This window comes from Stegodyphus dumicola, chromosome 1, assembly GCF_044657685.1.
Source record: "Stegodyphus dumicola isolate Sdum_Otavi_A_Nest chromosome 1, ASM4465768v1".
Classification (NCBI taxonomy): domain Eukaryota; kingdom Metazoa; phylum Arthropoda; class Arachnida; order Araneae; family Eresidae; genus Stegodyphus; species Stegodyphus dumicola.
This window is the reverse complement of record NC_140768.1, coordinates 98,724,854-98,741,272: the sequence shown is the minus strand read 5'-3', so window position 1 is coordinate 98,741,272 and position 16,419 is coordinate 98,724,854. Positions and strand designations below refer to the sequence as shown.

The 16,419-nt window shown below is 31.9% G+C and overlaps 1 protein-coding gene across 5 annotated transcripts in view; it reads right to left on the bottom strand.

The window, feature by feature from the left end:
* Positions 1-1,677: 1,677 nt before the first annotated feature.
* sws (patatin like phospholipase domain containing sws) overlaps positions 1,678-16,419 on the bottom strand; it is a 149,908-nt gene continuing 135,166 nt past the window's right edge. For 3 of the 5 annotated variants that reach the window (XM_085818055.1, XM_085818044.1, XM_085818082.1), the window contains 4 exons: positions 14,109-14,213; positions 11,382-11,469; positions 8,788-8,876; positions 1,678-2,038 (listed from right to left, as the gene is read on the bottom strand). In XM_085818055.1, the coding sequence (XP_085674181.1) occupies positions 1,946-2,038; positions 8,788-8,876; positions 11,382-11,469; positions 14,109-14,213 (375 nt within the window). In that variant the 3' untranslated portion in view covers positions 1,678-1,945. Of the gene's footprint in view, positions 2,039-6,296; positions 6,401-8,196; positions 8,308-8,787; positions 8,877-11,381; positions 11,470-14,108; positions 14,214-16,419 lie in introns of those variants that run through there. The other 2 variants (XR_015041570.1, XM_085818071.1) reach the window with 2 other exon arrangements.

The following is a 16,419-nucleotide window of genomic DNA, read 5'->3' as shown; positions in this document are numbered from 1 at the left end:
GTAATTAAAGATTAGAAAAATGTTAAGATGGTCACGAGTCATACGAGACAGCCCACATAATAATAGGCACATCGGTGAGTTTGTCAAACTCGTACAATAGATCTCATACTTTGGTGAGTACTAGATGCAGTCAGTAATCATATTTTGAAGCTCAATAAACCTCCAATTAGTTAAATATTACTACAAATATCGTAAAAGTTATAAGAAAATATTTTAATTGATATTACATTAAAGAACTACATTAATTAATATTTTAAATAAATAAACGTTTAAAGTTATTTATTTCCCTTTGTGATTCATCATATTTTTTACCTAATTAATTCTTATAAAGTGCATTTTAAAGAAAAAATTAACAATATTAAATATTAATGCATAGCCTAAATTAGAACACATTGGCATGCTTCTCGCAGATTTTAGAGAATTGAATACACATATTAGAGAAAATAAACGCTCTTCTCTCTAAAGTTGCTGCTGTTATCATATCTATGATAACGTTTACTCACATAGTCCCATGGGCGAAGATGACAACCCTGGCAATCTGCAAAATATTATCATCATAGAGGTTCAGTCTCTTAAACAAGACCCCGACTTTTAAGAATTCAGTGAGGATGACACAACAATAAAGTCAGTTGTCAGGTCTCTGTCTGAGCAGTTACCATGTTCCTGTATATTTTCCTACCCTATCTGTCAATTTTCAATGCCTCTGTAATGCCAGAGAGGTTCAGTCTCTTAAACAAGACCCCAATTTTTAAGAATTCACACAGATAGCCCAATAATTAAGTCAGTTGTCAATTCTGTGTCTTGGCAGTTACCACAGTTCCTGTAGATCTTCCTACCCTATCTGTCAATTTTCAATCCTCCATGATGCTAGTTCTAAGTCTGGCAAAGGTTTTTTGGGTTATAAGTTGATCTCCATTGATGTTATGAAGTTGATACTTTATTGGAATTGAAAGACCCTTCAATCCATATTTGGCCACGGCATTTCCGACCAAGAGAGTGATATTTATGTTATTATTATTGATGAAATTTTGAGCATCTTTTGCCACTTTATCTGTCTTTTTGTTACCTGTGATGTTGACATACGCTAGCAACCACTGAATGCAGACTTTATCTAACTTTTTAAGCCTATTTTCGTGAAAGTGAATCAATCTTGTTGGTGAACAGGGAGCTTCCAGCCTTTGAGCCATCACAGAAGACAAGGATTCCTTTTGCTTGCTCAGAAATGGGAAGGGATCTCTATATAGGCCTTCTTTATTGCCAGATGCTCACAAGTGGAGTTAAGAGACTATGGCTCTAGTGCCAATTTTGTGTTGATAAGTAGTATCTGGAGTAGTCAGAACCTCCATTAGTAATTGTCTCATCAGATGAACCATCTGTATAGCATATACGACTCTTCTCTCTAATGCCTATATGTTAATACTCTAAAATTCAGCATCATGAACATAAAGGATGGGAAATCTTACTAAAAATTTCATAATATTATAAGAACGGATATAGATATATATGCACATACAAAAATAAAATAGTTTAGGATACTTAAGAAATATGACAAATGACACATATTCACATCCAGAAAGTTAAAAAAAAAAAAACATTATATCTGGAAATAATAATTAAAAAAACTATCTAAGAAAAAAATCAAATGCCATACGTTTTATATACAATTAAAATACATCATTTCACAAAAACTTCAATTTTTTTTACAAAGCTTTATTGACAAAAAAATAAATGGAAATAAATATATATTCTTTCTGATATCATATACAAGAGATTTATTTTTGGGCTGCATTTGAATTAATACATAATACCTTTTTTAACTGTACAATCAGAATACTTACACAGATAAATACATATATATATATCTCAAAAACATATCTAAAAATTCAAATATTTACAATATATGAAACAAGCATAAATTAATAAATTATCTATAATAGAGTTCAAATCATAAATCCCTCTCTGTTGAATATTCAACATCAGATAATGACCCTACATTATCATGTTGCGAGGAAGTAAAATCTTCTTCAGCATCATCTTCCTTTAAAGTTAAAAAAAAAAAAAAAAAAAAAAAAAAAAAAAAAAAAAAAAAATGATGTTGTTATATATTAAAATTACAACAGCATGTGAAAAATGAATCCATTATCAAATATTAATTAGAAATTATCTCCTTCATACATAGATTAACGGAATCATATTAAATCAATATAACTATATATGACGAAAATAATCAGCTACAATATTGTATCAATTTATTCAAAAATACATAGAGATGTATAAAAAGATTCTGAATTTGACACGCAACTCGATAACAGAATAAATAGTAACGTAATATTATACTCACTTTTATTACAATCTATCATAAAAAGGAAATTTTTTAAATTTCAACATTAACTGCAAGCAAAACAGGTAGTGTTTGATCATTATCCTTTTGCAATCTTTCAACTCATAATTTATTTACTCATTGAAAACACTTAAAATAAGAAATCAGTTACTTGTTTTCTACCTTTCACTCATGCACATAATGTAAGTCACAGCTTGTTTTATTTGACGTATGAAAATAGTCTGATGTTAGCACCAAGACTTCCTTAAAAAGCCTATTAAATTATACACTTTGAAAATGTGTAATAAATGATGAACTTCATTTAAACTTATTTCTTCAAATTCTAAATTAGATAACTGATTTCACAAGGCAAGTTGAGAATGACATCAAAAAGTGCTCAGGCAATTTCTGTCATAAGGAAGTAAAACTTCTTGAATTTTTATTTTTCAATAATGAGTATAGGAACTAGGAGACCACATTAAAAGTTATATTTCATTATTTGTTAAGATTAAAATTTCAATTAGCCCAAACATGAGTATTTTAGTCAGTTAAAGTCTACAAAAATAATAGCCAAGTAAGGAGATGGCTATACACACACACATACATACGCTGCTCGACATTGAAAATGCAACACCAAGAAGGAATGGTCCGAAATTTATGCAAATTTTAGAGTACATGCACGTCACTGAGTTATGGGAATGATGTGAAATGCGCAGCTCTCCGATGCACGTGAAGTAAGATATAAAGGAAGGAACATGCACAATGGGCAATGTTTGTGTTGTTATTTCTGCCAGACGAATTATTGAAGAAAGTTGGTTTCTGCCCTGGAGAATACATGTAATAGGAGAGAATGCCAGGCTGCAGTCAATGAAGGCACTTCCAGCAGATAGATGATTTTACGAGGGGTATGGTGATCGGACTGAGAAGGGCGATTATGTCAAATCATAGCTGATACCCACATGGATGTGAGCACGATGCATCGGCTATGGCGAACATGGTTGAAACAAGAAAATGTGGGAAGAAGGAGGGGTGCAGGTGCAGCCAAAGTGACGCCAGCACGCGTAAATTGACGCATTCGCCGACAAGCTGTGGCGGTCCCGCATGTCACTTGTACCATGATTCTGCAGCATGTGCAAGATACCCTGGATGTTCCCATGTTAACCAGAACAATTTCCCGTCGATTGGTTGAACGTGGCCTGCACTCACGGCATCCGTTAAGAAGATTGCCATTGACCCTACAGCATAGACGCCAATGTTTAGAATGGTGCCAGACTGAAGCGATGTGGATGACAGAATGGCAAAACATCGTGTTCTCAGATGAGTCACGCTTCTGTTTATCCAGGGACAGTCAACGCATATGTGTGTGGCTTCAATGTGGAGACAGATCTAACCCAGCAGTAGCTGTGGAATGCCCCACCGCGTGACAATGTGGCATAATGGTTTGCGGCGCTATTGCCAGGTCACCTCTAGTTCGTATTCAAGGCACTATGACGGCGCAACGATACTTGGATAATGTACTGCAGCCGGTGGGAATCCCCTACCTTCAGTGGCTGCCTAATGCAATTTTTCAGCAGGATAACACCCGACCACACAGTGCTCGCATCTGCCAACATGCTCTGCAAGGTATACAGATACTTCCCTGGCTACTGGTCTCTCCTGACCTGTCACCAATCGAACATGTGTGGGATGTGATTAGACGCCATTTGCAGACACTGCCCCTGCCTCGTTCAGAAGACGAACTGTGGCAAATGGTTGAAAGGGAATAGAGAGCTGTCCCTCAGGACACCATCCCCACTCTTATCGACTCTATGCCTAGATGTGCTTCTTCATGCATAGCTGTCCACGGTGGTCCTACATCCTTCTCAGGTGACGCCATTCTCGCTCTGTATTTCGACTATCATTTTGAAATAAAGATCACTTATTGCTGCTTGCTGTCTCTGTCTTTTTTCTGAATTCCCTCACTTTCTGACCACTCCTTCTTGGTGTTGCATTTTTAATGTCAAGCACTGTATATATATATATATATATATATATATATATATATATACGTTTGGGACTGCCAATGGCAATAAAAAAGGGAGATGCACAATTAAATGTTACAACAGTCCCATATACAAAATTTTAACGTTGTATGGCAAATCATTTTCAGGTTATGCAAGATATACTGGATAATAGATTTAAAGGATAATGAGAAAACTCATTATCCTTTAATTATTAACTCATTAATTCTTTAAATTAATTATTAACTCATTAAATAATTACCTCATTAATGTATAATGAGAAAAAAACATACTCACTATCTTAATGTTGCAATCAATGCTCAATGCTGTAATTATTTATGTTAGTTAAATACAATTGAACACAAAATTGCATTTCTACGCATACATTAGCACTGGGAATATGCAAATTTGGTGACTGACAGTGATGTGCACAATGGATGCAGGCTGGAATTCTGGTCTGTTGTGTTGTTTATAGTGAATGTGATTTCTGAGAGTGATTAGTATTCAGTCGTTATGGCTCAAAAAGGCATCAGTTAAGTGAAGGTCAAAAGTGGTGATTAATTGGCAGAATTGAGGGGCATCAAACATAAATGCAGGTAGCCCAAAATCAGAATACCCCTCAGTGTCATAGCAAGAGATTTTAGCCACTTTTTAAGCAATGGACCAGTTGATAGGCAGCCTGCTCAAGGGTGATCAAGAGCAATAACTACATCAGAAGGCAGTTTCTGTCATTGTTGGCTCGAAGAAACCATGAAGCAACTACAAGATATTTGGTTTAGACCTTCAGGCTGCCACAGGAGCTCGATGTGAGAATGTTGGCCTCTATGTGAGGAAACCAATGGTTTGTGTCTCACTCACTCAGAGGGGCCCGTTTAAACTGCTGCCGTTGTCAGGTTCAATGCAGCCAAAACGAATGGGCCCGAGTTTTGCTTATAAACAAGCCTAGATACAGTCTGAATAGTAATTCTAGATGTATTTTGATCTGAAGAGAGGAAGAACACAAAACTTGCCTTTCTTTGTCAATGAAACATCCTGTTTCCATGACTGCAATTTAATGGTTTGGAAAGGAATTCTGACAAATGGCTGTCAAGCACCAAACTGCATTTTTTCAAGGAGATTCTATCACAGCTCAAAGATATGTGGAACAAGGTATTGGAACCCTAGTTAGGCTGTTTAGGGGTGCTGTTGGCCCAGAGATTTTGCTTATGAATGACAATGCTCATCATCATCGAACATAGAATACTTGCAAACAGAAGATATCATTTGAATGAACTGGTCACCTTACTCATCCGACTTGAACCCGTTTTAGCATGTAAGGAATGTCTTAAGGGGCCAAATTTCAGCCTGTCAAATTCCTCTCAGATCCTCCAGGAGTTGAAAAGTGCACTTTTAGAAAATTGGGTGCAATTCAACAATATTTGATTAGCATTTTGGTAAAGCCTAGGAAATCAAGATGTGAGGTATGCATATCTGTCCAAGGTGACCATACACCATATTAAAGAATTTTTTTCCCCACAAGAGGTGACTAAATTTTTTCATCATTTTCAAATTTTAATCTTTAATTCTAATATTTTGGAAATAATCAACTATCAAATATTGTAATTTACATTAACTAATACTCTAATAATTTTGTACAAATTTCTATGAATAATTTTAAGTATCAGTTATGTTTTATTTATGTCATAATCCCCTAATTTTGATGACCAGTATACATATGTATGTATCTACAGATGTCATAAAAAAACCCATTTTAAATGCATTTTGAAATAAAGAGTCCTTTGATGACAAGTGTGAATATGCCCATATGTATAGACATCACTAAAAAAGTAGTGTTAATGTATTCAGGAATGGTCAGAATGAATATTTCCATGGAAACTTGATAGTTGAAAATTTTCGTGATTACAATACTTTTTTTACTTTATACAAGGAAGTAAAAATTAACACTACATGACTATACTTAATAAAAAATTAAAAAAAAAAAGAGCAAATCTTTATTTCCTTTAATACTGATTTTAGACATGCGCTCCAATTACAGATCTTCTCAAAATAAGAACAAAAGCTTTACAGAAAATTTTCAGCACTAGAAATAGAAAGATTTGTTAAAAACACAATTTAAATTTTAATACAGTCAACATAATGCAAAAAGTCCAATTAGTAAAATTTGCATCATGCTTTAATATGTTAAACACCAAATGTTTTGTATATGGAAAACTCATAAAAATATTAAAGAACAAATTTACTGATTTAAATAACTTTTCAATACTTATTGCTAGGAAATTCTGGTCAGACTTTCATTAAATTTAGAAAAAAATATAAAATAAAATTAGTTTGTTTTGGTGATTACATCATATAGTTAAAACAGCACCTTTTATTAATTATGTAGCCAACCCCACAAATTATTAATAGCAAATATTCTCATGAATTTCCATATACAGGTGTCAGATATTTTGCATTTAATTTAATAAAGCAGAAATATTTTTAAAAATTGGACTTTTTGCTCTAAAGGAAACATATAAAAAAGTTTAATTTTTTTTAATTTAGAAAGCCAGCAGTATTGAGACTATTTTCCTATATATTTTGAGAAATTTTCATTGGAGATAGTTGCTTAATCCCAACCTGTGTATACTATAGAAAATTTAAAAAAATTCAGCACTTAACCAGCTACTTGAAAAACAATGAATACAGTCAAAAGTCGTTAATTCGGACACCCATAATCTGGAATGATCTATAATCCGGACCTCAAAGCTACAAACTTTCTGCACATGTGCCGCATTGGCAGATGCGCACAGGCGTTTTACGCATGCGCGTAAGACCTTGACTACTGCGCATATGCGTGTGCGCAAGTGCAGAATACGTTTTCGCCTGCGCGTTTAATGTATAACGGACGGCGTAAGCTAAAATTATCTAATTATCTATTTCAGTTAATGTTAATGATTGCGTTGTTCCTTAATCTTCGACTTGGATCCCGCTTATTATTTTTTGCAGACTGTAAGAGCAATTTTATAAAAGTAAACTTGAACTTTCGATTATGTCAAATAGAATTTCCGATGCTGGAACTTCCAAAGGATCTACAAAACGAAAGTATGTTTCGATGTCCAACAAACAAAAAGTGGAATTACTGCAAAAAATGGATAAAGACATGAAGAATGTGACAGAGAGGTTAGTGAAAACGAAAAAATTTCGATTGACAAGTTAGTCGGTATTCTCGGCACAGCAATTAACGAGACTTGAACAGCGGAACTTTGTAACTGAACAAGAAATTATGTCTTTTTATAGAATTAAAGAGAAAGTACTATCACATAAAATGAAGCAACTTAAACAATTTACATTGAGAGAAATGTTTAATAAAGTAAACAAATAAATATTAAGCTTTTTTTTTTTTTTTTTAAATTTCGATACCCTTTAGATCATAATTGTTCTTTATTTCATAAATTACAGTTTCATATTTTTAATTTTAGAATTTCTGCATGCCAACTTACGAGATCTAAACTGATGATCTATAATCCGGAAAAATCGATAATCCGGAATCGCCGAAGTCCTGACGAGTCCGGATTAACGACTTTTGACTGTATCTACTTGCTAATTATAATATTAATGTAAATATAATCTCATATTAATGAGAACTCCTTAACAGTGGCTTAAACAGATATTTTTTAATGCTGCTGGATGGGAAACTGTCCTACAAAAGGCCTTCAGATGGGATGCTGGAACAGTGGAATGATGGAAAATATTTGTTTATTTGCATACCAAAGCAATATGCAAACTAAATTTCATTAGATTAATAACACTATTCTCATATTCACTCTATCAATAATGAAACCCCTCTCTGTAATTATTGGCTGTCTGTTGTTAACAATGAAGGTGATAACTTATTACCATAAATGTCAGGTAGATGTCAGCACATTATGCCAGATTCAAATTTCAAATGCAAAAATTGACTTCCATCTTGTTACCTCATTAGTACTCCAAAAATCTCCCTAGAGTTAACTTTAAAAAAAATATACTGCTATGATTATTAAAGCACAATATTTAATAATGATTATTAAAGAGTATTCAATTTCTTTCAATCATAAAAACTTGAACTACTTTGTTTACACACAAAAATATATTTATTACATGCTCACCTTTTTTTATTTTATTATTTTTTTTATTTTTAATGGGAGAATGAAAAGTTCTTTTCAATGGACTTTCTGTCATTAATATTATCTCACCAAGCAAAGTTATAAATTATTACTTACAACTCAAATGTATTAACATAATCATGACTTACAAATTCTGCATTTATATATTTTGCTTTTGGTTTTAGCAAATAAATGCAGCGAGGTATCAATTAAATAGTATTAATGACAATGTGATGTAGTTACATGGAAATACTCAAAAGAAAATCATGATCCGAGAGAAAGGTATTTAATAACCATTTACAAATTCAATTCATAATTACAAATGAAAATTTATTTATCAATTTACCTTATCTGTATCTCCCAAAAGACTAGGATCAGGTTCTGATGTATATCCACCAACATCTCGATCATATAAATCCTCTTCTTCATCTGATACTACATCAAAAAGTAAATCGAAGAATTTTTAATATTTAATTTTATATTTGTATATAAATGATCCTAACTTATTCAAAAACTATTTCTGAATTATTAACCTATTTGTAACACATACTCAACAGGATATTAACCCTTTGACGGTTATGGAAATGAGCAGTTTCCATTTACTTAATTCGTGCAGCATTAGGAATAAACAGTAGTCGAAAGTGGCAGCTGTTTTCCCCCGCCGTTCTTCCGAAAATGTCACCTTTCTCTGGCGATGCCGTAGATAGCTCGCCTCGCGTGTTTTAAAAATTTCTTAAAGTATTTGTAGTACATAAATAACAGTTTTTACGTACTTTAAAATAATTATTAAACAGTAAATTATAAATGATTATAACCAATTATATAAATAATAATAGTTAATTATAAATGATTATAACCAATTATATAAATAATAATAGTTAATTATAAATGATTATAACCAATTATATAAATAATAATAGTTAATTATAAATATAAGACAAATATTAAATTGAAAGGACTAAATAAATACAACTAATGTAAAACTTTATGAAGCACAGTATAAATACAGTAATTACCTAAAAATCTTTTTGTGTGTGATATACTTTAAAACATGGAATTGCACATAATGGGGCATTACAGTCTTTGCAATACGTACGTGTTTCACGGCGAATTCTTTTTCCATTAGCATCATTTTTGCTGCAACATACCACACATCATCTAGTAGGTTCTTTCTTTTTTTCTGTAGGTGGAATATAATCAGGAAAGTGGCGTGCTGACAATCTTAAAGTATTCGAAACTGTTTCAACAGGTTTTAATTTCAAATGTCTATGAGTGTGATATTTCTCAACAATTCTTTCAGCTAGTTCAATTCTGAATTCCAAATTTGATTTTTTATTCCCCCTTTTTTTTCCACAGCTGAAAAGCATTAAAAATTGTTATGTCCAATAAATAACGAAATATTTTCTTGTAATATTTCCTTTGTCGAGATCGGGTTACATCATAGTATCCAATTTGTTGATCCATGCGATCTACGCCGCCCATCTTATTATTATAATCTAAAGCAATATTAGGCTTCTCTATTTCCACATTTTTCAATTTATTTGGGACTTTTATGATTTCAGGATTATGAATTGAGCTTATAAAATGAACATATTTTTTATCTCTCCATCGCATGATCATCATCTTACCTCTTTGATAGGCAAGTAAGTCTCCCTTTTTAAGCTTTTTTGTTTTCAGTTCCTTTGGTAGATCTTTTCTGTTAGGTCTTAATGTTCCAAAAAAAATCAGTTTTAGATTTCAATAACATCTCCCCTAACTCGGGAGAGTTGTAGTAATTATCCATAGTAAGGCAGTATCCTTTGTTTAATAGCGGCTTAGACAATGTCAAAACTACCTGAGTAGAAAACGAACATTCTTTATTTTCTTCAGATATATCTGTGCCTTTACCAACATAAATTATAATAGACCACCATATCCACTATGAGATTCACATAAACATCTTGATACCAAATCTGGCCCTTTTAAGAGGTAAGTATTGGGTCGAAGAAAGTCTCCCTTTATACAGCAATAGACTTTCATCAATACATATGTCTTGTTCGGGTGTATAAACTTCCGAAAATTTTTTCTGTAAGTAATTTAAAACGGTCCATATTTTTTTTTTAGTTTTGGCTGAGGATGAGAAGAATCAGTGCTTTCATTCCTATCAAAATGAATAAATTGCATAATAAGATCAAACTTCTCGAACTCATGATGTTAGAAAAACTAGGAGTTTCAATTAACTTTTTTTTTTACCAATACATTCTCACAGTTGGTTTCATAATTATTCCTTGCAAAATTAATATTGCAAAAAATACTCTCAATTCATTTGAATTAGTTTCACTCCAATGATGAGTTCTGGAACGTTCTTTGCTCTTAACCCCTTCGAGCCGGGTAGCGAAAACGTGCGCTTATCACGGAGGCCGGCAGTGTCTTCCGCGAGCGTCTCTCCAGGGCCGGGGGCTTTTTTGCTACTAAGCCTAAATCCATGAAATTTCCGAAGTATCAACACATTGTTTAAAAATGCTCTATAAAGTATTTAAACAGCTTATGCTTTATAAATATTTTATATATATACTTTAATTACCTTATTTCTTGTTTAAATGCATATTTTACACATTTTAATTACTCACCATTTTATGACTTTTAACATTATACATCTGTAGACATCTGTAGACAGTAAAACTAACTAAATTCGTTTAATAATTCATTTGAAACACAATCAGTGCAGAATAATAATGGCGAACGAAGTCAGCTCATCAGTGCGCATTGGGGAAAAATTTCACTACGCGAGTAGTGCTCGTTACTAACCATTTCGGTCAAAATCTTGCTCCCGAGCGGAACTTGTTTGCCCGCATTATGAAGCACGATTCGATTGCGAGCTGAACTCGTTCATAACCATCAAAGGGTTAATTATCAAATAAATAAATTAACACATATAAAAAAGTACTGATATAATCATACCTTCGTATACTTTATACTTGTGCGGCCTCTTAATTTGGCACACCATTTCTGCTAAATCAGTGAATGAAGCATTTCTAAGGGTTCCTTTCTACAATCCATAAAAAAGACACTAAATCAATACATGCAAAAACTACATAATCTACTAAAATTATCACTGAAGGAGAATGATATGCGTCTTCTCATATATGCAAAGGGCAATGCAAAATTTTTACAGTGGAGAATTCTATGTCACAGAAGAAAATAGATTGCAGTCTAAAACGTTTGTCTAACATTTATATATTAATTCAAATTAAACAAAATGCACTTATAAGACAAATAAATTTAAAAGATTAAAACATTAATTTGAATGTAACTTTTTTAATATCTGATGGCCTAAACAGTTCTATCTGATGTTCTAATTTTATAGGCACTGCTAGTTAATGAAGCAAAATTTAGATTGATAATTTTTTTCCCAATACTACTGACACATAATGGAATTAATATGAATTTATCACACCATGGTAAGTTTGTTTATACACTTAGCATTTGATAGATACTGGAAGTTTTAAATTGATTGTGAAATTCTTATATTACAAATTATCAACCTATTTACTTAAGTGCAAGCAAAATTTTCTACATTTCACAAGACTCTTAGTCTTTATTTATTATAAGTTTTATATCAATAAGCTTCAATCATTTTATGTATGTAACTATTTAAAATACTAAAATATGATAAATTTTAAAACCTACTGGAACGAAAAAATACAATTAAAACTTCTTATGAAAAGGGTTTTCTTTGTGAAGGTAAACAAAAGCAAAATTAATGCTTGTCTATATGATTTATCGACTCTAAAATTTTTAAATTTTAACACATGATATTTTATTATACTTCCCCCTTTTTCTTTTCCAACCTGTTTGAAACTCAGCTTGTTTTAAAATCCATTAAAATCCACATTGTAATTTAATGGCATTACAATAAGAAAGGAAAAAAACATCCCCCTCAAAAGAAATATGAAAATTTCAACTTTAGATTAGTAGTGCTGTAGTGATTTAAAATAACTAGACAACAATCACAAAGTAACCTTACAACAGTCTTTCCTTTAATGAACCACATTATTTATTAAGAGATCAACATGGCTTACTTTAAAGTTTGTATGCTTCTCTTACATTTCATTTACTTCAAAAGAAGTCCAGAAAATAAATTATTATATATCGATACCTCGGGTGCTTAAACCATACATGTTTAGTAAATGATCACAATAATATCTAAAAAGACATTGACATAAAATAATTTGTGTGTAATAATACTGACATAAAATAATTTTTATAATATGCATATTATATGCATATTAAATTCTTCATAGCTTATATTTTTCACTTGTTTCTGCTTGAACTCTCAAATGTCCATTTATAATTAAACATAATTATTTAAAAAGAGCAATGTCAAACAGAAATCTAATAAATTCTGACACTTTATCAAAACACTATTGAAAACATATAGGCATTTAACATACCTGTATCCAACTCAACCATTCAAAAGTTTAGTTACACATCTAGATACTGTATAGCTTTAATTGTGTACTCACCATATCCTCTCATGTATCAGCTGCAAATTTTCCTGCAAAAAGCAGATGAAAACTGGGTGCAGCTTATTCAAGCAAATGTTAGGTAACAAACAAATGGCAACCAGCAGTATTTGTAACATAACAGGGCATATTTAATGACTGATCATAAAATCCACTGTTGTTTAGTGAACATTGCATAGGACTACACAAAGTTTAGTTGTGGTTGCAGGTTATGGTAACATGGTGTGAAATACAAGTACCAGCAATAGTGATACTACTAATCATCCAACTACTGAAGAGATACTGAACACAAAAACGTGTTTCCTTTTAGCAATAATAGAAATTTTGACTCAGTATATGGTAAGTGCTGCTTTCATTTTAGCTGCTTACACACCTCCAATTAAAAAAATATATTGTAAATGGCAGACAGGTATTCATCGCCCCAATACCCATTTTTTTATAATATGCATTAGACATAAAAGCTAAGAGTGCGGCTTATACACATGAGAATATGATATACAGTATCTGAAATAATAAAGAACTATCTTGTTCCATAGGACTATGTACTGCTTTTTTTATACTATATAAATTTCAGCTAAGAAATAAAAACAGGCAGTACCCCATTTTATTTTAAATAGAGCTGACATTTAAAGCACCCTGAACAAGCATCCTGATAGTATATTGTAGTTGAAGATAGTTTTGGATTGACTTATATTCCTTTTTTAATGTCTGGAATAAACAGGTTAATGAGTTAGAATGTGACCAATTTTCAATCCTAATCTTTGACACTATATGATGAAACATGCTAAAAATGTATTTTTTTATAAACTGCTCAAATATGGTGCTGGGAGTTTCTATTATTCATCTATTTTTTCTCTGACATGATAACAGTGTCAAGACTGATGGAAACTGAAGTTTCCTAATGTAAATTTACAATTAAACATATTTTAAAAGCATGAAATCTAATAACTGGTAAATGGCTTTTTATCAAGTGCAACTGGAAGGGGAACAGAAGTTTCTGAAAGAATAACAAAACATTTTAAACAATACGAGGCCACTCAGGTAATTATTATCACAGGCTTCTTCAGGAAATTACTTCTCAGAGGAACAGGAAAAGTATATTTTAATACAAGAGTTTAAATAGCAGCACATTTTGAAATCCTAGGAAAATAAAATGAATTACCTGCTGATAGGGTTTATTTATTTCATTATGAAGCAAATTGTGCAATGATCTGTGTCCCATTTTCATAGTAGGGAATAATGTTTTGCCATGGTTATATCCAACTTCCTATTGGAAAAAATAAATAAATAAAGTACACATTTAGAAAAGTATTTAAAAAATTATAATTTAATACTTTAATACAATTACTGTTAATCATTTTTTTCGTATAATAAATGCTAACACAATACTCCATAGATCGTCAAACTTTTTCTACCCAAGAGGGCATTCTAGAATACCAGTGGGACAACAGGAACATTTTTTTTGGAGGTAATTTTATAGTTTATAATGCACATAAAAATATTCCAAAAATATAACTTGAGATATAAAAATTAAGAATTCTTTATAAACAAGGTAATTCTTAAAGTCAATATGATATTTGGCATTGCATTTCACCGACTACTGCTTCATGCGGTTTTGCAGCTGAGGATGGTGGTTCGGTAAAACCATCGAAACTAGTCCTGCGAAAGTTTTGTAAATATAACGCTGATTTTTGTTGTTTGACTTCTGAATTAGATTGGCTTTTATTAAGACAATGCACTTCGATACAGAGAATGAGATCAGGATCTTCAGGATTTTCTACGATGGCTTGAAAAGGGGATAGTGCAAAAAGAATGTTTGGATGAATTTTACTGTTTTTCCAATTTTCATGACATTGCTGAGAGGCAATCTTCTACACCAAGTTTCCTGATGGATGATACACTTATGTGACATAAGCGTTCAGAAATGATTTATATTTATTACAAAGGGCAATAAATCCATTAACATTACCAACAATTGCTGGTGTCTCATCGGTTATCACCAACAGCTTGTGAGGAGGGATATCTGTTGACTTTACATATGCAGTAAATATGTTATAGGTATCTTCCCTTCTCGTTCATCCTTTCATGGGTAATATTTTCAGTACACCTTCTTTAATAGTAAAGTTTTCCAAGTCATACTTCAACTGAGTTTGCATACCTGTATCAAAGTGGCATGTATTCTTCATGTGATGGTATTACCTGGAAGCTTCATATCTTGTATTGTTGACATAATCTCATGCTTATTAGAAAATTCCTCAAATTAGCAATCAGCACCATTAAAAATACTTCTTTTAACATTTTACCACCATGGGGAGCCTCTTTCTTTTTTGTGAGCATGTGAGAAATTTTACAAGAAGCAATAGTGAACATTTTTACATTTTACCACAGGCTTAATGAAAACTGATTGCTGGGCAAATAGATTTGATTTTACTTTCTTCATTCTTAACTTCAGATTTAAGTAAATAGGTCACATTAAAAGTCACATGGGTTGCTGAAAGTGATATTCAACATTATGTTTTTTCAGCACTGCAATGCTACTGCTACAGAGCAGAAACAATAAGATTCTTCAAAGTCAGTATTAAAATTATAGATTCTTTGTCTTTGAGTAATTCATTTTGGGATCAAAATTAATTTAATATGAATGTATGAATAAATGTCACAAATTTAGCACAGTATTATTATATGAAGTAGAAGACACCAACAATAAAGTAGGAAACATGTGTCCTAAACATTTGAGCATATAACTAGCCATAAGTATAACGGGTAATTCTGGGAATGCTCATTAAATGGGGATTCCCCTTCGCAAATTGCATCACAATGCAGAACAAATAATTACAGCCTGCATATGGCACCATACATGAAGAGCTGCATAGAGAGCAGTAGTACAGGGAGGCATTAAAATATTTTTAATGCATTAAAAATATTTTAATGTGAGTATATTTGATACATTTTAATTTCTAACAGATAACTGGGACAAAATGACAAAATAGCTAGGATCACACCTTCAAACCAAGATATCTCGCAAACACATTTAAAATCATAAATATATATAATTATAAACAAATCGTTTAAAAAAATATGCTTACATTTCTCTAATTAATTACTAACTGTAAAAAAATTGCATGTAACATTTTACTGAAAACGTACATATTTTTTTTTATCATGGTCCCAAAGCAGTAAACACATATAAACTACTGCCAGGTGCAGTGCTGCTTGCTGACATACAGTTGGGGACCTCTACAATACTGACTTAAAAAACACCTCTTTTTTACATAAATCAGGGTTGATAATAATATAAGAACATCTTATGTTTAATAAGGTGTTACTACTTTGCATATATTCTACAGAATGGTACTCAAAAGTTTTAGCTCACAGCACACTTTATTTGGCACATTTATTAAATGCATCATGCTTTTTATTATTTTCTTTTGTTTTCTCTTTACACTAAAAACAATTTTTACTTCTTGTAGTAA